We start from the raw sequence: 24,195 nt of genomic DNA on the forward strand, positions 1-24,195 counted from the left end.
TTCATGGTATTGTCTTATTTAGAAGTATTTTATTCTTTTTAGTAACACAGATGCCGTGAAGCATCATGAGGACTTCTATTCCAATATATTGAGAATCACAGTATCGTGATAGTATTGCATCATGATAATATCCTTGTGATGCCATGTGATTCCCACCCTTATTATTAATCATTACAATGTTTAATTTATGTATCAGTTCATTATTATTTACAACATTCTTATTTAAGAATATTTAAGTAGTGTAAATTACTCTTTAGTTTATTACTGTTGTAAGAACTGTTCCTTTAACTTCAATTACTTTTGTACTTCACTATTGTAAGTCGCTTTGGACAAAAGCGTCTGCCAAATGTAATGTAATGTGATGTGATGTAATGTAATGTAATGTTATTTGTCACTACATTAATGTATTAATGTAGTAGTGTTCCCAAAAAAGAAGATACAAGATTTTTGTGCAACAGTGATGATGAACAACTTCAGCTGTATGAGCTTAAGTCATATAAAACTGTCTGTAGATAATTCCCAAATAGTGCTGCTAACCACCAAGCCAGACTCCCTAGTCAGCCCCTGGTGGATCTGCATTCAGACCACCACCATATAACTCCCTCCCGGTTCTGTAACACACACACATCTGTGTCTCAGTGAGGATCTGGAGCTAACAGTCTCTGCGCTGTGCTGCTGGAACACAGGCACGGCTGAGAGAGCGGGAGAACGGGCAGAGGCAGGGCTGGGCTGGGGGCCAGGCAGCCGGCAGGGCCTCGGGGACAGCAGGCTTTCTTCTCCCCGCTGAGCCCGGGACAGTTTCTTGATGGCTAACCATAGAGCGGCCTGTTCCAGCAGGGTACAGAGCCAGAGACAGCTGGGCAAACAGCCAGACAGAGGGATGGGGAGAGGAAGCAGGGGCTATCATGAACCCTTTTCTGTTATTTATTTAGTCATTTATATATATATGATGGTTTTAATGGCCTGCAGAGTTTTTAATAACAGGAAAATAAACCAGTTTGAGTTTCTATGGGCCTGTTTACAACCATTTAATGGCATTAACATACAGTGTGGATCAATCATTTGATCTCGTCTTGCTTCCACTTGTCCAGACATGACCAGATAAGATGTGATTTACAGACGTATTTTTTATATCCCATTTCTTCCCCAATTTACACGGCCAATTCTCCAATCCACTCATTAGGAATCCCCCTATCACTAGTGATGCTCCAACACCAGGAGAGTGAAGACTAGTATATGCCTGCTACAATATATGTGAAGTCAGCCATCACCTTTGCTTAGCCACGGCCTCTCGGACACAACGCTCGGAGGAAAGTACAGCAACTCGGTTCTGATACATCAGCTCACAGGCGCATGTGCTGATCCACATCACTCTTTGGAGTGATGTGGGGAGAGATCTACCCACCCAGAAAGAGCAAGGCCAATTGTGCTCTCTCAGGGCTCCAGTAGCTGATAGCAAGCTACATGAACAGGATTCGAACCGGAGATGTCCTGATCATAGTGGCAGCGTTTTAGTCCACTACAGACGTATTTAAATTTGCCTTGTCAGAATTTTTTATTTAATTTCATGAAATGCCTTCCCTTTTCAATAATTATGGACAAGATCTCTCTCTGACTTTTTTGAGTCAATTTTCATGCAGACTAGGAGTGTTTGCACTAGTTTTTATTTCATATATCTTTACACCTTTACTTCATCCCTCTTTCTTCAATGTTAGGCCATTATCTCTCTTTATTTTCTGCTTCTCCTTCCTCTCCCTTTTTAGCACTGACCTGTAACAGGCATTATTCCTATGTGAGTGTCTAATCCTAGGCAACATCACGTTTAAAATTTCATGCACGTACTGATTCTGAAGGCTCAGGCTTGTGAAATGCTGCTGACAGCACTTGGCTAATGTTCCTCTCTGTCTTTCAGTCTCAATAGTGATGGGCGTGCCCAGTGTGAAGCGGGAGGTGCATACCTATTTAACGGACACGCTCAGCTCTCTGATGTCAGAGCTGAGTCAGGCCGAGAAAGAGGACTGCGTCATCGTGGTCTTTATCGCTGAGGTAAGACTACAACTCCCATGATGCACAGCACATTATTTATGTTAAATAATTCAGTCAGGATTTAAAGATTTCATTTTAGACAAGTTAAACAGCACTTGTTGCACTTGCAAATCATAAACATGGGGTACAATGGCAACACCTGAGCAACCACCTGAGTTACCACAGGACCCACCATAGCAATAACCTAGCAACCACCTAGCAACAACCTAGCAACCACTATACAACGTGTTGCCAACTGCCTGAAATACGGTACCACATCCACTATCAGAGCAGACGCGTACCTTCAGTATAGCAACCATAAAGCAACCTCTTAGCAACACTCAGCAGCCACCTGGGATAACCTTAACAAGTACCTTGTAACACCATAGCAACCACCTTATATCTATTTAGCAACACCATAGGAACCACCTGAGATACTAAAGCGAGCATCTTTAAACCACTTAGCAACACCATAGAAATCACCCAGGATAATTATAGCAGTTAACTAGGAACACCACAGAAACCGCATGGAATACCACAGCAACCACTCAGCAACAACCAGCAGCTTGTATATCTAGTCATTCTGCATTTCCATTATGAAAACTTTTTTTCTGCACTGTTCTATTTCAGAAAGTGCACTTTGTCACTCAAGCAGGAAATCAGATACATTTGGAATTTTCTAATGTTATAATAAAGCCAAATGTAGACATTTTGAGTGTGTCCATATGTACAACATGCTCCCACAGATCTTTGTGTCAGTATGTGTGTTTGTATTGCACATGTCATTAGTAGGTCAGCATGTTCTCTCCTTGAGGAGTGTGCAGTATGTTAGCATTAGCGTGTGCATGTATGTGGGTTTGTGTTGTGCTGTTAGCGGGTCAGTGAGCTGTCCTCTGCTAGCGGAGAAGGTCAGCGCACTCGCAAATCTAACAAGAGACCTTGTTACCACTCTGATCCCTCCGGCTTCCGCTAGCGCATCTCATAATATTGTGCTAATGGCCTGCCCGCTAACACTAGCTGCTCGCTGCCCCCCCGACCCCCGATAACAAATCCCCCACTGTCGAGGAGGAATACAGCAGTCAGACGCTAATAATCTGTGCTCAGGCCAATTAGTGTGGCGGTTTGTGGAGATAAGGAAAAATATAATATTTTGTTTATGTGAATTTTTGACCATTCTTCTATAAGCGCATAAGACCCGGGTTTAGGTCATGATGCAGGCCATCATATTTGAACAGAAAGGGTCTATCCCTAAACTGTTTAAGCAACTTGGGAGCATGTAATGAATCCAAATGATCTTGGTCTGCTAAAGCATTAATAGTTCCTTTCATTGGAACTACGGAGTCGAGCCCAACTTTCAAACAACCCCATACCATAATCTTCCTCCACCTTACACTTACACTTGGCACATTGCAGCCAGACAAGTTCTGTTCTCCTGGCAACTGCCAAACCCAGACTCGTCTATCTGATAGCCAGACGGAGAAGTGTGATTTGTCACTCTAGAGAACACGTCTCCACTGCTCTAGAGTTCAGTGGCAGTGTGCTTTATACCACTACATCTGACTCTTTGCATTGCGTTTGGTGATGTGAGGCTTGGATGCAGGTGCTCAGCCATGTAAAGCCAGGAAGAAACCTTGGGAGGACCAAGACTCACAAATAAGGGGGGACCATCCTACCACTGGTCAAACAGCTTTTAAATGTAGGTTTAAATGAATGATGAAAAAAAAGTTCATGTAAACATAAATGTAATTGGTAGTGAAGAGTGAGCAACTAGTCTGAGGCATGTTGCAAAATCTGGACTTCCAGAAACTTCTGGCCTGACTGAAGGTCCAACATCCCTAACTATCGGGTCAGATAGGTGGGGAGTCAGTAACTCGGAGGAAGGCAGAGAGATCGAATTAGTTTTAAATAAAACAACTTAACTAAAGGGAGAGAGCCAGAAGGTAACATAGACATGGAGGCACCCTGAAACACCAGCATCCACCCACTCCACCATCCACAAACCTGAGTGACCGTGTGCAGTGGGAGAACAACAGCACCCGTATCTCAGTTTACCCACAATTCCCTCTGTCCATGAACCTCTGGATCTGCAGCCTTATCTAAAGGGAAAAACATCAATTACCAAAAGCTAAACTAAACAAGTAAGTTTTCAGTCTAGACTTAAAGATTGAGACTGTGTCTGAGTCCCGAACATATTCGGGGAGATTATTCCAGAGTTAGGGAACTTTATAAGAGAAAGCTCTTCTCCTGCAGAGCTCGTCTGAATTTTAGGAACTACTAAGAAACCAGCACCCTGAGTTCTAAATAATCACAATGGTTTATAATAGAGATGAGGTTATCAAAGAAGTCCATAAAAGCGTTGCTGGTGTGAATGGCTGGAATCGGAGGTTCAGTACCTGCCTGATTTTTATTCAGTTTGGAAATTGCACTAAAGAGAGCCTTAGGATTGTTTTTATTAATCTCGATCTGTAAATCCAAATATGCTGAGCGGAATTTATTAAGTTCTTTCTATGTATGCACTACTCTAAAGGCTACATGAAGTTTGGAGGTCTGTAGTAAGGACTGGAGACCTCTGTGCACTATACACCTAAACCTGATGCTGTCATTCCCAGTCACTTACACTTTGTTATATTTTCACAGACAGTAACAGTAGAATATTCAGTAATGAAGAAATTTTATGATTGGACTTGTTGCACGGCTGGTATCATATCTTACACCACACTGGAATTCACTGAATTGGGTGCTTGTTTTTTTTTTCACCTGTGGCAATGAAATTGATTAAAACACCTGCATTTATTGATTTGGATTGATGAGTGAATACTTGTGGCAATTGTGTGTATAGTGTTGTTTTCGTTTTTCTGTTTTTGCCATAATTTGAATTTGGCAGCTGTCCTATATATGATGTCACACCTTCAAAATAAATGGACTATCAGAAATGCTTAAAATTGATTGGAACAAAATTAAGTAAGTTTCATTAAAAATTAGGAGTATTTTCTATCCAACTGGGGTTCAGACGTAAGAAGTTTTTGCAGGACCGAGACAATATAATTATATTAACAGGACATAATTAAGTACTTGCTAACAAGTTATTTCATAGAGAGAAAGATCTTATAATGAAGTGTTAATGGAAATTGTGTAGATTCGGTTTCCTGCAGAACAATGGCTTTATTATTGCCACTGTCATAAAGGTCAAGACTGCCGTCATCTGACTCCAGACAATTCCCACAGTCCTGCCTGCAACATGAGTGGGCTGTGATCAGTATCAGGCTGCAGGTAAATATTAATTAATCTCCAACAGAGCAGCAGTGCACCCACTCATACTCACAGACTATACATATTTTACACATACAGTATTTGAACAGGTTCAGTCAGATGTCTGTAGGTTGGGTCTTCATTATCCCATTTGTACTGTGTTCTGTGGTGTAGGGTGCAAAAGGTCCATTATGAGAGTAATGATTTCACATATGGAGAGAATCTTTAATTACGATGAGAGGGGGACATAAACACACACACACACACACACACAGAAACACAGGCTAAGATTCCTCACATTCCTTCCTTTCTGAGAGGCAGGCTGCTACATTATACAGTCTGTGCTCTGTGATGAAAGGTGTGTTATATTTATTCACTTACACACACGAGCCACAGTACCAGACCTAACCTGTTACCACACTACCACAGTCATTTTTGAAGTAGCAGCTCAGCAGGTCCTCAGAGCATGAGTTAAACAGTTGAGTAGGGCTCTATAGATGGATAGGAGAAAACTGCTCACTGCACACTCGTCTTCTCATTAAACTCAACCAATCACAGCCAGTTTATTCACAACCACAGCTCAGGCTCTGGTTTGTCCTCTAAGCTATGTCTGAGCTCGTGCCATTTCTCATCTTTATTACAGAGCACCTTTAAAAGGGCACCAAAAGAGCAGAGGAGATACACTACCCATTACACTTACGCACAAACACACAAACACACATGCTCGCGCATGCACACACACACACAAACACTCCACCATTTTCTTAATTTTCAAGAAAGTGTCCTTTTGTCCTCTCTTCTCTCTCTTTCTGGCTCTCTCTCACTCCCTCTTTCTTTCTTTGCCCTCTCTCTCACTCTCTCTTCGTATGTCTCTCTCTCTCTTGTTCTCCCCTCTTTTTCCCTATTTCTGTTTCCAACTCTCTGTTTCTCTGTTTCTATCTCTCTCTCATTCTGTATTCATTTTAAACATCACATGCATTTGCATTTACATAAACAAATAAGACACATGCAAATTGATTTCTGTGATGCAGTGCAGTGTGTTTGTGTGTTGAACTGTGTGTGTGTGCAGACAGAAAGTGTGACAGGAAAAAAGACAGAGAGAGAGATTATGAGTGTGTGTGTGTGTGTGTGTGTGTGTGTGTGTGATGCAGATGCAGAATGGCATTGAATGGCTGGTTGTTTGTGAGATTGGGAGAGCTGTGTATTTAGATGGGTCTCAGAGCTCGTCTGATTAATAACTGGTGTGTTTGTGTGTGGAGGGGGGACGGGGGGGGGGGGGTCGTTTTTCAGGATCACAGCCGCTCTAATGAAAAGTGGGTTTAAGCTGTTGCCGTTTGCCCCCCGTCCCCCGGCGACACGTGACCATGTGACCCAGTAATTGCTTGATGATTTATTCATCGGTTATTGGCTCTATTAAACACAATGCAGTTGTTGACAGAGAAGGATTTATGGGTCGGGCCGGCCCACCTCAGCGCCGCTCGGAATGTCCCATGGGGTCACAAGGGTCCGGGCCTAGGGCGGGATTTACAGCAGCAGCAGTCAGGAGCTGAATCACACGCACCCACAGATCAGTTCCCTTTCATTCACCACAGAGCAAATCAGAGCAGAGCTACAGTCACAACATCATGAGACAGGAACGAGCGTGGTGTCCCATGACTTTTGCCAAGTCCCACGGAAGCCAAAGATAACGGAGTGACTGGTGCAAAACATGCATGTGAGGCTTTAAGTGCTTTAAGTGTGTATGATGTGATCTCACTTTGCATTGTGTACACATGAACAGTTCTAGCCAGATACTGCCAGTCACGATCATTACTATCCACTGTGCTGTCCACTGTGGGTGGTAATAATGATTTTCATGATGACTTCTTTGATGTATTACCTATACACATGTGACACTGTGGATCGAGGAATGTTAAATCCCTGCCTTTTTTTAAAATAATAGTCTAATATTGGTAAAGCAACTACAAATAAGGCCATTATATCTCTCTATTATCCCACTGCCTTACTACACTATGCTCAATTGTTGTTTCTTCTGAAATCAAGTTTATTATAAAAGGAAAATAACTTACTTTACTTTCCAGTGAAGGACTATATTTTGGAACATTGCTGTAAGGATTTGATTACTTTCAGAGGCAGCATGTTACAGAAGTCAGGATGTTCCCCAACTCATCCTAAAAATACTGAATAGAGCTTCTGAAGAGAGTTTCTGTGGAGCAGAGGTCCATGAAGCCCTGTCTATTGGTCCACAGGAGGAGGCAGTACTCCATAGTGGACTGGTACCTACACTTTATATGTGCTCACTGCTCATGTTTGCACAAGTTGCTGTCAGTACTTCTTGCTGAAATGCATGGTGCTTGTCTATTAAGCACAAAACTGTGAGTTCCTTTTGAAGGAGCGTCTGGGTATGTGTCTGTATGTGCTGTCTATTTAGAGACAGCCCAAAATCTGGAGTCATTAGAACTTTACATTCTAGGACCCTGTATGTCTGCTGTGCCGGACCCTGTTTGCGCTGTGCTTCCTATTAAAAACGTGTTTGAAAGCCCAAAACTCATCATGACACCATCCAATGTCCATGTCCATGGCAAGTTAGCATATGAAGGAGATGTAAGTACACACTAAGAAAAGTAAGTACAGATTTGTACCTAAAAGGGTACAAAGCTTGTCGCTGGGGCTGTACCTTATATTGAGGCACAAAAAAGTACCTTTTAGTGAAAGTCCTTTTTTGTACCCATGTTTTTTGTGTCAGTAAAGATTATAAAAATTATAAACATTATCATCAACTAAATATGTGTCAAAACTTGATGATCCAAAATTGTCTGGCTTTCAAATAAAAAACAATGTGCAATTAAAGTATATATTGTTTATAAGTACAGTGGTACAGAATACTGAATGTACCTTTTGGCTGGTTAAATGGTACAAATTTGTACTTATAGCTGTTAGAAAACACTTTGTACTTCAGAGGGAACAAATCTGACCCTGTAAAGACCAGTATTGTACCTTTTAGGGTACAATTATAAAGAATGTACCTTTGAGTACAAAAAAGTACTCATATCGTACCTCTGTTTTTTAGAGTGTACTTATAAAAAATAATGAGTTTTGTTCTCCCATTGCAGTTAAACATGCCATTCAGCACAAGCTAACACTAACGTGTGGTAAAAGCTCAGCGTATACACGGAGTGGAAAATATAGTATTATCAAATAAAAGTAGCTGTATTTTGACAAATTAAACACCATCAATTTGAGAAAAAATATCTAATGCAGACAAACAGCTTAAAAAAGATTTTTTTTTTTTCTTGTGGAAACAACGGTCATGATGTGGTAAAGGTTAAGAACCCCTGGAATAGACTTCAGTCATTCCAGGAAACATAGTTCCACTGCTCCACAGAACAATGCTGGGGGTTTTATATTCCTTTATCTAAATAAGGTGCCATGGTGCCTTTTGTTTTATATATCTGTTTCAAAGGGTTCTATTGTATTGGCAGTGCTAAACATTGCTGAAATCAGGAAAAGAAATCTCCCTCTTCCTCACTCTCTCTCCCTATCTCTCTCTATCTGTCTCTATCTCTCTCTGTCTGTCTCTATCTCTCTCTGTCTCTCTGTGTGGTGACAGACCTGTGTCAGGGGAAAGCTACCTTATCAGTTTTTTGTCTTCTTTTGTGACACATCCCTCTCTCTGTCCCTTTCTTTCACTCCTCCTTCTTGCTCGCTTGCTTTCTCTCTGTACCTTTCTTTTTGTGTGACTCTCTGAGAGAGGCAGATTTGGTCGGAGTGGCTCCAGGTGTTTCCTGTTCTTCCTCTCTGATCTCCTCTTTCCTCTGTCGTTTCTCTCGCCCGTCTCTCTGGACTGTCTCTGCTCGGCCAGAAAACAATGACTTATTCAATCAGAGGCTTCTGGGAAAGGCTGATGATGTGAGGCAGCCGGCGGGTCACGGACGGCTTTGGTCGGCCTGGAATTTGTGCAGCCTTCATGGGCCTCTTTGTGCCTATGTGTGTGTGTGTGTGTGTGTGTGTGTGTGTCTGTGCTACCTTGCATTTTTAGATGCATGCATTGTTAGGGCATTGTTAAAGCTTGTTTAGGCCGATCAGGGTTTTGTTAAAGATTTGCTATCCAGATTTTTGTGAGTGATTTTTTCCCCAAAAATTGGCTCGCCAATCAACTCACCCACTCACTAGGACTCCCCCTATCACTTATTGTGCTCTTGACACTAGTGCAGCAGCACTAGGCAACCAGTGCACCCAGAAAAAAGTGCCGGATAACCAGCTCTGATACAACAGCCAACAGATGCCTGTGCCAGCATCACAATGGGAGTGATAAAAGGGGACAGAGCACCATCTACCAACCCAGAGCCAATTGTGCTCTCCTGAGCATCGGCTGCTGATGCCATAGCTGCATGACCTAAGATCCAAAGAGTAAAGGAAGTATAGGGACAATTTTATCAATTAGCAACAATGCAATGGTTGTTGGTCTTGAGTACAAGTTAGTGCTGCTTGTAGAATGTTATAATATGTTGTGGAAACAGAATTAAACTGTTTTTTTTTTTTCTGGAAAAAGTCACCCAATCAATCAATTAATTAATTAATCAATCAGTATCAAGTATAGAAATAGGCAGCCCAAAATGGTGCAGACAAATACATAGGCATGTCATACACAGTTATTCAATGTGCTCGTTAAATTTGAATGGGAAACCATAACTAACCCGATCTGTTTAATACAATGAAACAAAAACATCATCAACATTGGTTCCAATATTTCTAAGGTCTCCCCATATCTTCCAGTGCTGGGAGGGTGAAGGCTATCATGTGCTTCCTTCAACATGCGTGAAGCATCTTTTTGAACCGCAGATAACTCAACGTCATTAGACAGCTGAACACACTCAGAACAGCTTCTAACCTCCACTTCAGTTACACCAGCCAACATACGCCCACACTGGCTAGCATCACGCTGAGTGATGGGGAAGAGAGCAAGGCCATTTAAGCTCTCTGGGACTCCCGATCATGGACGGCTGTGGAATGTGCAATGTCCCATTCAATTTAAACAAGCCTTTGTCAGACCGATCTCGCCGCGTTCCCCCAACAGCATCCTGAAGGCTGTTCTGTTACTGTAGTGAGGTTTGTCAGAGATTACATCTGTATGAATGGAAAAGAAAAAATGAAAAAAAAATGGGAAAAGAAATAAAAAAAGAGGCCGACTAAGCTGCAAGAATGTACATTTATATCAGAAGCTGTAGATAAATATAATTAAATTATAATTAGAAAAAATCTTTAAGGAATTAATTAAAGTGTTTTGGATGATTATCTCTATGATTGGAGATTATAATCTTTAGAAATATGAAAATGTGCCACTTATGTAAATCATGTAAATTTGAGTTTTAAAAAAAGTATAGCTTTGAGGCGCAAAGACGGTTACTATACCTAAATTATATATATATATATATATATATATATATATATATATATATATATATATATATATATACCGGTATATGTGTGTATTTGTATGAATTTGATGTAGAAAATGGTCTACCATATTCTATTGAACCTTATGCTATTGCAAATGGCAATCATCTGGGTCCAAGCATAACTTTGACCTTTGACACTGTATAATACACCATATAAAATACTAGAACAATAGAATTTTTGAATGTGATTCATGTTTGAAACCTGCTGAAACAGAGACCAGTCTAGCTGGTCACCAGAAAAACAAGTATGTTTCTGCTTTACTCCAGAAATATTTAAAATTGCAAAATTGGAGTAAGAAAAAAAATTCCTCTCAGAAACATTAACCTCATAGGCAGAACCACATTGTTTTAAACAATAACATTTTTGAACATGCTAATAAACAGAGTAAACCCACTTGAAATGTGTGCATACATCCAGTTAAACTAGACTTAAACTGGGCTCAGACTTCCACAGTACGGGTTGGTTGGTATAGGAATACAAATTCTATTGTATTTTTTCTGCATCCTCTGTGGATTTGGGCCTGGGTGTGGGTCTGTACTGGAGTACCCATTTCCAGCAGATTGTGTTTTCTCTGCTTTAACACACCACTCAAGTTAATCAGCTAATGAACGTGTCTGGGAGCAGAGGATTGAGAATCACTCCACTACACTGTTGTTGTATTTTTTTTATTTTTTAGATGAAATGTGCTGTGGTTCTGTTGGACGTGCTAGATTGTGTTCTCATTGTGCTTCTTTTGTTTTGCAGACAGACCAGCAGTACGCCAACAGCGTGGCTGATAACCTCAAGCGCCTGTGAGTATTCTCAATTAACATCATTCTTCTGCTGAAATGTGTTTCAGGTTTAAACTCACCTGCTCACAAAAAAACTTTCTTTTTTATATGTTGTGGTTCCCTCATATTAGGATAATTACATTGATATAAAACTGAAATGTATAAACTTATAAAGGTTATAAAGACACTCACAGCATGTATAGATCCTGTAGAGAACTATTGCCAATAGAATATGACTCTCTGGAGCAGATAAACTTGACCCTATTGGAACCATGCCTGATGCCGGGCATAAGCTAGAGAGTAATTATGGGTCCCCATCCAATACTTTTGGAGTGAGTTGAGGTGGTGAACTTCCAGCATCCTGATCTCATTAATGCTCTTGTTGCTGAGTAGGATCAAATCTTCACAGGAATGCTCCAATTTTATAAACAACACAGACAGTTATTCCAACAAAAGCAGGATAAACTCTTTTTAATACCCTTGATTTAAAAAAAAAAGGAACAATCAATGACCAGGTGTCATAAAGCGTATGTATACTGTACACACATTTACAGCACTGACATGTAGAGCAGTGGAAGAACTGTATTCTCTGGAATGATGGTATTTCCTCCAAACAGTTGGGGAGTCAGGGATGAGGTGGGGAGCTTATCATCCAATATTCTGACCTCAGGCCCTCACAGCAGTGCCCCAGAATCCAAAACCTTGTAGAAAAATAGAAAACCCTTTAGAAAATACCCATTATTCAGAAGAAAATGTGAATTAGTGTGTGTCCCAATACATTAGTTAGTTTAGTGAATATTAGTACTTTTATGAATATAGTGAAGTAAACGTTAATATGCCTTTAACTGAAGTAAATCATATTTAAGTGCCAGCAAATGCTATTCCCACCTTATTCCAGTACTGCATAAATATGAACAGCTGTACTGTAGTATTTCGTAGGGAAGTAGGGCTGAAAACAACACTATAAGGAGAGAAAGGAGAAAAAATGTAACTCCTCTGGGGGCCGGGGGCTCCCTTTCACTCTGCTGAGGAACCACCTTCTTGTTTAATGGTCCATAACACAATGTGTGTGTGTGTGTGTGCACAGTGGGGGGGAGTGTTTTGGTTGGGGTGTGTTGATTTCTCTCACAGTTTTCAGCATACTTGTACACTTATGTGTTCTGTATTTTCCAGATGTGAATACTAGAACATCTGCTAGGGACTGGGGAACACATACACACACACACACACACAGAGTAGTTAGATTCTTGCTGTAAACAAATCTGGAAACTATTTTATTTGTGTCTGACACCAAACATTTAGTCCCTGACACTGTTTGTGTGTGTGCGCATGCGCATGGTGTTTGTGGGGTGTGTTTACTGCTCATTCATGGAGAGTGTAGGAAAATGCTCTGTCACTTCTAGTTCAATGGACGTGCCTGTTGCCCTGGCAACCAAGCCTCCCCACATGCTCCTGCATACAGTATTACCATACTCGCTCTCTCTCTAACTATCTCTGTCTCTGTGTCTCTCGCCCATCTCTCTTCATCTTTACTTAGTTATATCTGTTTCTGTTTCTAAACACAAAGAAGAAAATAATTATGAAGTATGTGTGCAGGGGCTCCCTGTGTCCCCAGAGCATACTGGTAGGAGTTAGGGGAGGACTGGTAAGGGTCAGGGTAAGGGAGTACTGGTAGGGGTCAGGGTATGGGGTACTCATAGGGGTCAGGGTAAGGGGGTACTGGTAGGGGTCAGGGTATGGGGTACTCATAGGGGTCAGGGTAAGAGGGGACTGGTAGGGGTCAGGGTAAGGGGGTACTGGTAGGGGTCAGGGTACTCATAGGGGTCAGGGTAAGGGGGTACTGGTAGGGGTCAGGGTATGGGGTACTCATAGGGGTCAGGGTAAGAGGGGACTGGTAGAGGTCAGGGTATGGGGTACTCATAGTGGTCAGAGTAAGGGGGGACTGGTAGGGGTCATGGTAAGGGAGTACTGGTAGGGGTCAGGGTAAGGGGTTCTCATAGGGGTCAGGGTAAGTGGGTAAGGGGGACTGGTAGGGGTCAGGGTAAGGGGGTACTGGTAGACGTCAGGGTAAGGGGGTACTGGTAGGGGTCAGGGAGGGGTAATCATAGGGGTCAGGGTAAGGGGGTAAGGGGGGACAGGTAGGGGTCATGGTAAGGGGGTACTGGTAGGGGTCAGGGTAAGGGGTAAGGGAGGGGACTGGTAGGGGTCAGGATAAGGGGGTACTGGTAGACGTCAGGGTAAGGGGGTACTAGTAAAGGTTGGGGTGAGGGGTACTCATAGGGGTCGGGGTAAGAGGGGACTGGTAGGGGTCAGGGTAAGGAGGTACTGGTAGGGGTCAGGGTAAGGGGGTACTGGTAGGGGTCAGGGAGGGGTACTCATAGGGGTCAGGGTAAGGGGGTAAGGGGGTACTGGTAGGGGTCAGGGTAAGGAGTTCTCATAGGGGTCAGGGTAAGAGGGTAAGGGGGTACTGGTAGGGGTCAGGGTAAGGGGGTACTGGTAGGGGTCAGGGTAAGGGGGTACTGGTAGGGGTCATGGTAAGGGGGTACTGGTAGGGGTCAGGGTAAGGGGGTACTGGTAGGGGTCAGGGTAAGGGGGTACTGGTAGGGGTCATGGTAAGGGGGTACTGGTAGGGGTCATGGTAAGGGGGTACTGGTAGGGGTCAGGGTAAGGGGGTACTGGTAGGGGTCATGGTAAGGGGGTACTGGTAGGGGTCAGGGTAAGGGGGTACTGGTAGGGGTCAGGGTAAGGGGTACTGGTAGGGGTCATGGTAAGGGGGTACTGGTAGGGGTCAGGGTGTACTGGTAGCAGTTTGTGGGTTTGGGGTATGTAGGGTAATGTAGGATCTTAAAGGTAGTTGTAATTGTCAGTCAGTGTTGTATTACAGAGTGTAGTGTTAACAATATTGCAGTAGTTGGGTGGAGTATGGAGGACACTATCAGAGTTATGATATGAGATCAGTACAGAGTGTACTGGTAATGATTAGCAGTGTTGGGTATGGTGGGAACACGTGGAGGTTAAAGGGGGTTTGGTTATTGGGTGCTGGTAAGGGCAAACAGGGTAATGGAGAACTCTCTCTCTCTCTCCCTCAGATTTCCTGGAGAGATCCAGTCGGGTTTGTTAGAGATTATCTCTCCATCTGTCCATTTTTACCCGGACTTCTCCAACCTCAAAGAGTCTTTTGGTGATCCCAAGGAACGTGTCAGGTAAGGAAATCTAATGTGTGAGAATGTGTGTATGTGTGTTTTCAGGGTTTCTGGGTTTGTCCTTGGCTGACAGGGTGATGTCACTGTGTGTTATCTGTTCTTCTGTTTGATTTAATGCTCCACTGCACACTGGGTCAGGTTAGGAAGCCTCAGTCAGGGATGCACACACACACACACTCACACACACACACACACACACAGCAGATCTGGAGAGAAGTAGGATGGCATAAACTATAATGGAATCTACTGAACCACGTTAACCTTCTTTACCTTTGCTGACACATGCACTCAGAAACACACACACACACACAGACATACTTGCCAATGTTAAACCTCAAGTGTTACTGTAAATGTATTAAATATAATTGAAGTGAGCACACTGGAGTTAAAATGGTGTTGATATCTCAGAACATATGAGAAGATAGAAAAGAAAAATCTAAATTTAATTAAAAATGGATAACAATATAGTTACCATAATGCGTACACTCTAAGCTACTGTTTTAAATACGAAGCAGACACAGGGACTCTACTAGTCTTAACTGGGCTGGCAGTTGGAGTCCAGAACTCCCAGATTTCTACACACTTTTGTGCTTTTCCTGCTCAAACACATCTGATTCGACTCAGCAGTTAATTGGCAGGTCTAGTCAGTGTGTCGAAGCTGGGAGATCAGCAAACTATGCTGGACTCCAGCCCTCAGTTTCCACCCTTGATTTACTCTGTCCCACTGGACATCTGTACTTTAAACAAGCGTCAGAAGCGTCCGGTTCTGGTGGCAGTAAACTATTTTAATTGAGCTCAGTTTGTTTCCCTCGTTGAAACAAAGCCTGGCAGCATCACACCAGTTCAAGGAGTCCAGCCAGGAGAGAGCTGATGAGCAAATCAGTCCTTCATTGACTAGGCAGACCAATCAATCACACATCAAGCAGACAGACCAATCAATAGTGAATCAGGGAGGATGGGTGTAAATCCATTCTGGACGAGCACAGGCTGGTTTTGGGTCTTTTTTTCTTTCTTTAGCTTTTTCTATTTCTGTTTTCCGTTGCCGTTTCTGGATGCGCTTGTTATCTGTACTTTCCCATATTGATCAGGTCAGCACTTTTTTTCTCATCATCTTCATTTGGAGCAATTAAGAAAGCTGGAGGGGTTGTGTTTCATTCTTTCGTTCAGGTTTGGCGAGAAAGAGCTGCCTGGAGCTTTACTTTAACAGTCAGCAGGAGTTATAATTAATGTGTTTGGTGAGATTTATCTTGAGTTATTTTAGTGTTAGAAAAAAATAAATGTGTTGTTAGGAGATGAATTGAGTGTAGACAGATCTGTGCAGATGTTTGATCATCCATTTAAATGCACTATGCTCTTCCAAAATGCCTTGGTAGAAAGTATGCTATGAAGGGCATCTGAAAAAATATGCAGCGAAAAAATATACAGCACCAGTCAAAAGTTTGGAAACACATTTTTATTAATATTTTTTCATTTTTTGTATTACTACATTGTAAAGGTGTAATTTTACTAGAAAACATTAAGTACTTGCTCTTTTTAAAATACAATATATATATATATATATATATATATATATATATATATATATATATATATATATATATATATAACAACAACACAAGATTACAAAGCCATTTCTAAGTTTTGGGACAACAGCAAACCACAGTGGGAGTCATTATTCACAAATGGAGAAAACAAACATACAACATAGAACACTGGGGAACCTTCTCAGGAGTGCCCAGCCAAGCAGAATTACCCTAAGAATGCAGCTAAGACTCACCCAAGAGGTCACAAAAGGTCAGTGTTCATGACTTTTGTAAGAAAGAGACTGGGCAAAAATGGCGTGCATGAAAGTGCCAAGATAAAAACCACTGCTGAGCAAAAAGAACATTAAGGCTTGTCTCAATTTTGAGAGAAAACGTCTTGATGACGAGACAAAAGTTGAACTTTTTGAAAAATATGTGTCCCATCTGGTGTAAAAGTAACACTGCATTTCAGAAATAGATCATCATACCTACAGTGAAATATGGTGGTGGTAGTGTCTGGGGCTGTTTTCCTGTTTTAAGACCTGAAAGACTTGCTCCTAAAGGAGAATGTCCGACCATCTGTTCGTGACCTCAAGCTGAAACGAACTTGGGTTCTGCAGCAGAAAAATGATCCAAAACACATCAGCAAGTCCACCTCTAAATGACTGAAGAAAAACAAAATGAAGACTTTGGAGTGGCCTAGTCAAAGTCCTGACCTGAATCTGATTGAGATGCTGAGACATGACCTTAAAAATGCCATTCATGCTTGAAAACCCTCCAGTGTGTCTTCACAGTGTTGTAAAAGTCTTATTGCAAGTAATCGCAAAAGCTTGATTGCAGTTGTTGCCGCTAGTTATTAGTTTTAGGGGGCAAACACTTTTTTTCACACATTTTTTCTCCCTTAATAATAAAAAAACGCATTGTGTTTATTTGTGTTGTCTTTGATTAATATTTGAATTTGTTTGATGATCTAAAACTAGGAGTAAAAAACATGCAAAAAAAATGGGGGGCAAACACGTTTTCTAGCCACTGTATAGTTGTATATGTATGCTGCATGTGAAACTGTTTCTCTACCCCATCGCCTGCATCAACCAATATTAGAAAATGTACAAAAAACTGAGTGAATCAGGAAAAGCTTCCGGACTGACGTCAACCTGTAAAATTAGGATTCATGGCCACGCCCACCTTGGCTTTTTTCCACCCGCTGCAGAGCTGTAGAGAGAGCGCCACAGTGCTGTTAGACAATCAGATTTGATATGTTTGCATGTCCTGAATATTCATGAGTAAGAGCTGAAATCCTGATGTTCTTGTCTGCCCACTCCTCCACCAAACTAAAACTGAAGAACTGGAGCGCTTTCTCACAACAAACGACTCACAGTCCATTACTGCATACAAGAGACCACCACAAGGAAAAAAAAAACATAAAATAAGACCATTAAAGACTAAAAAACAATGAAGGAACACATATGCAGTTACAGGTAGTACACAAAAAAAGTGATTCACAAATACTAGATATAAAAAAAACAACCAGGGTGGTTTGAGACAAGTTGGAGTAAAGCTGAAAAGGAAAAGGAGTTAATAAGAGTTCGGCACCTCTAGAAATGCTTTAAGATAGATGGAGAACATGTCTACCTCATGAAGCCGACTGAGAAAATAATGCCAAAAGTCAGCAATATCAGCATTAAAGCAAAACCTATTTTGTTTAACACTTTTTTGTTTACTTCATAATTGCATATATATTCCTTCTTAGTTTAAATGTCTTGAATAATAGTCTGTAAAGTAGAATTACACAAATACAAAATAGAGAAAACATCAAATGAGAAGTTACGTGTCCAAATTTTTGGTTGATAATGTTTGAGCTGAGAGTGAGAGCGTAAGTTCAAAAAAACACATCAGAGAAGTCAAACCATTTTGTGCCAGGAGTACCAGTAGTTCAGTTACACTAGGTCCGCACAGTGTAAAAAGGACAGTGTATATCAGCGCAGTGTAAATTACACAGTAAATCAGCACAGTATAAAATCTCACAAAATATACATTGGGGAGATCTTATCTGAAGCTGGAAAAGACAGCAGAAGCCATGCTGGAGATTCAGTTGTACATCCATACATAACTATAAATGTTGTATACAAAAGAAAAAAACTCAATACTGTTGCTACTTACCCTAGAAGTGTTTGTCCAATTGAGATCACTCTTAGGCACTAAGTGCAATCCTAAAATAGGTAAAAAAAACAAACAAAAAAAAAACAGCAAAACCACAAAAGACCTACAAAAGACAGCTACTCTAAAATCACTTAACAGAATAGTGTTAATGGAGATACAAAATGAAGAAAGTCATTACTGTTTAAATAAACATTGCAGACCAATGTTACGCCCTCGCTATGTTTTCCTGTGTTTTCCCCGTTTCCTAGTGTGTTTCTCTTGTACTTTTCCATTACGTGTGTGTAATTTGTAGCTCCGCCCCTCGTTACCTGTTTCCCCAGGTGTTCATTGTTTCATGTTTAGTATAAATAGTACTTGTTAGTCTACGTTTGCTGTCGGTCTTTGCACCTTCCTCTGTCGTTTGTCTCGCCACGTTTATTATTGTTTTCTACGTCACGTTATTGCTTCACGTTATTTATTTGTTTTGTATATATTTATGTATTTATCCTTTGTATATATCCCTAGCCCTGTTTAGTTATTATCTGTTTAGTTTAGCTACTTATCTGTTTAGTTTAGCTCTTTGTTAGTTTTCCCTGTTTGTTTATGTACATATTTATATTCGTTATTCCCCTGTTTGTTTATTTGTTTATTTGTTATTTATTAAAAGTTATGTCTTACCCGCTTAAACGTCCGCCTCCCATCTGCTCGCGCGTTACAGAAAGACCGACCGCCATGGACGTTTATGCGGGACACCCTTGGGTTGGATCCGGGCTGGCCATCCGTCATGCCCCCTTTGGGACCTCGGCGCAGGAAAACCCGAGGCCTCGAGGCCGGAGAAGGCCTCGGGCTAGGCGTTCTAAGAGGTCCCAAAATTCGGAGGATTTTCTTGCGGGGGGGCTAACCGTTGGGGCTATCGGCCTCGGGGGACACGAGGCGGGCAGAAACGCAGGCTGTGAGGATCCCTACTTCTGGGATTACGTGGACCTCCTCGCAGCTGCATCTAGTTCGGAGGATGAGTTAATCCTTCCGGCATCCCCACGGCTACGCGGCTAACGCAGCTAGCATCTCCAGCGGCTGCTGCTCCAGGCATCCCCACGGCTACGCGGCTAACGCAGCTAGCATCTCCAGCGGCTGCAGCTCCAGGCATCCCCACGGCTACGCGGCTAACGCAGCTAGCATCTCCAGCGGCTGCAGCTCCAGGCATCCCCACGGCTACGCGGCTAACGCAGTTAGCATCTCCTGCTTCCACGGGTCAAGTTTCTCTGGCTGCTACGGCGCCCGCATCGTCTACGGCTGCAGACCCAGCTTCCACGGCGGCCGCCGAGCAGCGCTTCCAGTCACCCGCAGCGGCAGCAGATCTTCGCTCCGGGGTTCCCATGACAACGGCGCTACACTGTACTGCTACTACCACCCCGGAACCTGAATACGCTGCTGTGAAATTAAGTCAAGTCTCCGTGCAGTCTTCAGCAGCCCGAGTCGTCACACAGACACCTACAGCCCAAGGGTCCAAGTCTGTTCATGTGAGTGTTCCTGTGTCAGCGGTGCCCGCCACCGCTAATGTTCCTGTGCCAGCGGTGCCCACCGCCAATGTTCCTGTGCCAGCGGTGCCCACCGCCAATGTTCCTGTGCCAGCGGTGCCCACCGCCTATGTTCCTGTGCCAGCGGTGCCCACCGCCTATGTTCCTGTGCCAGAGGTGCCCACCGCCAATGTTCCTGTGCCAGCGGTGCCCACCGCCAATGTTCCTGTGCCAGCGGTGCCCACCGCCTATGTTCCGGTGCCAGCGGTGCCCACCGCTCCTGCTACGAGGCCAGCGATGTCCACCGCACCTGCTACGATGCCAGCGGTGCCAGACACCGTCCATGTTCCTGTGCCAGCGGTGCCCACCGCCCATGTGCCGATGCCAGCGGTGCCCACCGTCCATGTTCCTGTGCCAGCGGTGTCCACTGCCCATGTGCCGATGCCAGCAGTGCCCATCGTCCATGCTCCTATGCCAGCGGTGCCTACCGCTCCAGCGCCGACGCCTGCGATGCTCGTCGTCACGCCACCAGCCCCAGCTGCTCTAGTCGCCGCGCCGTCAGCTCCTGCTGCCCGAGTCGCCGCGCCTCCAGCTTCTGCTGCCCAAGCCGTCGCGATGCCAGCGAGGCCCGTCACCACACCCACGCCTATCCCGGCACTCAGGACTAAGTTTCGCCCCAAGCCCCGTGTGCCCAGGTCTGCCCCAAGGCCCCCGGACTCCAGCCCAAGAACTTTGCCCAGGCTGGCTCCATGGACTACCCCACAGACTTTAGCCAGTCCTGGGCATCCCCAAGTGGTTCTGGTCCCCATGTCACTTCCTGTTCTGGTCCCCGTGTCTGTCTATGTTCCGGTTCCTGTCTTGTCTGGTTTTTCTGTGCCTGTTCCTGTCACCGTCTTCGTGTCTTCGTGTCATGTTTTTGTTCCCGTTCCCATGTCTAGTCCTGTCCAGTCACCCATCATGTCTCACGTCCAGTCATCGTCCCCTGTCCAGTTTCCTGTCCAGTCTCCTGTCTCGCCCAATGTCCAGTCTCCAGTCACATCCCCGGTTCAGTCTCCCATACCTGTCAAGTTTTGGACTTAAAAATAAGGGATTTTTTCCGCCGCCCCAACAGCCCAACCGAGGGCTAAAAATTAATATGTATGTATGTATATATATATATTTTTTTTTTTATTATTATTATTTTTTTTTAATAGATTTAAAATTCATATTGAAGGGTGCACAAATTTACAAAGAGGACATGGATCAGATATATTCCATAAGTAAATAATAGTCCTAAGGGGCCTACACAATTAATAATCTTTCATTAATACTTCTTTCTATCGTTCAGTCCACTCCTGATCAGTTCAGTTAATTTCAGCCCTCTCCACATTTTCTCTCTCTCCAGCTCAACCGTCTCTTCTACCCCTTCTAAATAATACATTATACCACAATACTTGAGATTTAAACAAATTCTAACAAACCCTAAAACTAGCCCTGAACTAATAGAGTTTGGAAATTATAGGTTTTGGCTGATCAGGCACATCAGGGCAGGGCATTATATGTATGTAGATTTTTCTCAAACCCTGAATATCTATCTAGCTAATTCTAAAGTTAAGCTAACTGAGTCACAAGCTGGATTTTATTAAACACACAATGGGTTTAAATTATGTTTTGATTCAGAGAAGAGTCTTTTTAACCAGCTATCAGAAACAATCTCATCACAGTTTACATGGTTAGTTACCTTTCTTTTAGAAAAATCTCCGTATATCCAGAATATTTTTAACGACAGCTGCTCCGACTAGCTGCCTGAACTCACAGCGAGGGGAGGGGCGGGGCTTCCCCCACACTAAACTGCGCTCCGCAAAACCAGCAAGCTGATTGGCTGTTTCTCCTGAAAGGCGGGACTTTCTCCTTGAACCGGCAACACGATTGGTTAAGAGACACACAGTGCATTGTCGCCTGTTGCCTATATATTTTTTATTTAGTATAATACGGGAAATTTACGGGAAAATACTAATACGGGAGGACGGCGGGAAAGAGGAGTAAAATACGGTAGTTTCCCGGCCAAAACGGGAGACTTGACAGGTATGGTCTCCTTTCTCTGTCCAGTTTCCTGTCCGGTCTTCAGTCCAGTCTCCTGTTCTGCCCCATGTTAAGTCTCAGGTCTCGTCTCTTGTGTTTCCCGGCCTCTCCCCGCCGCGGGCCCCCGGGGTTCGTTTTTACGCGCCTCGGGAGCTGCGCGTTTAGGGAGGGGCTTCTGTTACGCCCTCGCTATGTTTTCCTGTGTTTTCCCCGTTTCCTAGTGTGTTTCTCTTGTACTTTTCCATTACGTGTGTGTAATTTGTAGCTCCGCCCCTCGTTACCTGTTTCCCCAGGTGTTCATTGTTTCATGTTTAGTATAAATAGTACTTGTTAGTCTACGTTTGCTGTCGGTCTTTGCACCTTCCTCTGTCGTTTGTCTCGCCACGTTTATTATTGTTTTCTACGTCACGTTATTGCTTCACGTTATTTATTTGTTTTGTATATATTTATGTATTTATCCTTTGTATATATCCCTAGCCCTGTTTAGTTATTATCTGTTTAGTTTAGCTACTTATCTGTTTAGTTTAGCTCTTTGTTAGTTTTCCCTGTTTGTTTATGTACATATTTATATTTGTTATTCCCCTGTTTGTTTATTTGTTATTTATTAAAAGTTATGTCTTACCCGCTTAAACGTCCGCCTCCCATCTGCTCGTGCGTTACAACCAAACATTTTTTCATTGACAGATGAGGCCAAAATGCAAATCTTTAAGACAAATAAATAAAGCATTGTTTGAAGAAAAAAGAAAACTGTCCAAACTGTAAAGCATGGTGGAGGGAGCAGGAGCACCAGTCAGTGACCTTTAAAGATGCAACAGAATTGTTTTAATTTAGCCACTTGAAAGGATCAGTCCAAAGAATATTTACTAAAAATCCTGAGGAACATCAATTCAGAAGTGTTTTGGTAAACGTGAGATGGGCCGTTGTGATCGTTTTGGTCAGCAGTGTTTTTCGCCTTGGAACTGGCAAAGTGAAGGTCAAGTGAGACCTGCAGTTCTTTAAATGTTGTTCTTGGTTCTTTTTGTGCCCTCCTGGATGAGTTGTCCATGCCCTTTTGGAATAATTTTAGTTGGCAGGCCACTCCTGGAAAGGTTCACCAGTGTTCCATGTGTTTTCCATTTGTGAATAGTAGCTCTCACTGTGGTCTGCTGGAGTCCCAAAGCCTTAGAAATGACTTTGTAACCTTTTCGAGACTGACAGATGCCAAATACTTTGTTTAGATGTTGGCATAATGTGTTGCTTTTTGAGATCTTTTAGCTCAGGGGTGTCAAACTCATTTTGGCCGAGGGCCACATTGGCATATTGGCTGTCCTCTGAGGGCCAGATGTAACTTATAAATGTAATAAAATGTAACCAAATGTAATATAAAATGAATGTAATTACTCTTTAATGTTAAATAACTCTCAATGGAAAAAAATGTTTGCTTGTTGCTCTATTAACATAAATCCTTTTAATTTGTCATGTTATGAAATCCAAAAACTCCATCAATCAAGAACCAAACTATTCAAGTGAATAGAAATGACATCAAATACAAGTTATATTAACTTTGATCAAAACGTTTGATACTGAAATAAGGCTTAATAAATATAAAATCAAAAATTGTGAGCTGTTAAGAACATGTGACAGATTTAGCATTTCCTCAGATTTAGCAGTTCCTCATCCAACCACTAGTCGGAGCTGCAGCAGCAGCACCACAAGTCCGCAGTCTTTACTTAATCAGAGCTACAGCCCAGCCACGGGCTACAGGGCTCAGCTCAGCCAGTCTGGAGCGTTTTTACAGTTTTTAAAGTTCTTCTGTATAGGAAATAAAGGTTTTAACCCCACTAACCGGATAATACAGCTCATCTTTCAGCCCAAGCAGCTAACAGCAGCAGTTTAGAGCAGCCGTCACGGAGTCACTGCTGGGATTACATTATAAACAGGTCAGTTAGCGCGCTGCTAACCTCATGATGTTTATAACTACGGAGTTTAGTGGACACACCACGGCTGCAAGGTTAGACTGTTGAAGGCTACTGAAGACTATTAAAGGATATTGGAGGTTATTGAAAGGGTTATTGGGAGCAGAAATCAGTAAAGGCTGGTTAGATAAGTGATTCACGTCCTCGTGCCTCTCTGCGGTGAAACTGTGACTAGCGCTGTCACAGTGATGTTTATTAACGTCATTAAAACAGATTTTGTCAGCTATTGTCTTATAAATATTTACACATAACTTATATCTATCCTAAAAAGCGTTTATTTTGGTCAGTAACAC

General features: G+C 42.7%; 1 protein-coding gene across 1 annotated transcript in view; it reads left to right on the top strand.

Annotated features, from left to right (window-relative positions):
- mgat4b (alpha-1,3-mannosyl-glycoprotein 4-beta-N-acetylglucosaminyltransferase B) overlaps nucleotides 1-24,195 on the top strand; it is a 212,697-nt gene that overhangs the window by 115,621 nt on the left and 72,881 nt on the right. The window contains exons 4-6 of the mRNA XM_049484199.1: nucleotides 1,913-2,046; nucleotides 11,479-11,525; nucleotides 14,594-14,707. Of these exons, the coding sequence (XP_049340156.1) occupies nucleotides 1,913-2,046; nucleotides 11,479-11,525; nucleotides 14,594-14,707 (295 nt within the window). The remainder of the gene's footprint in view (nucleotides 1-1,912; nucleotides 2,047-11,478; nucleotides 11,526-14,593; nucleotides 14,708-24,195) is intronic.

This window comes from Astyanax mexicanus, chromosome 10 (assembly GCF_023375975.1).
Source record: "Astyanax mexicanus isolate ESR-SI-001 chromosome 10, AstMex3_surface, whole genome shotgun sequence".
Lineage (NCBI taxonomy): Eukaryota > Metazoa > Chordata > Actinopteri > Characiformes > Acestrorhamphidae > Astyanax > Astyanax mexicanus.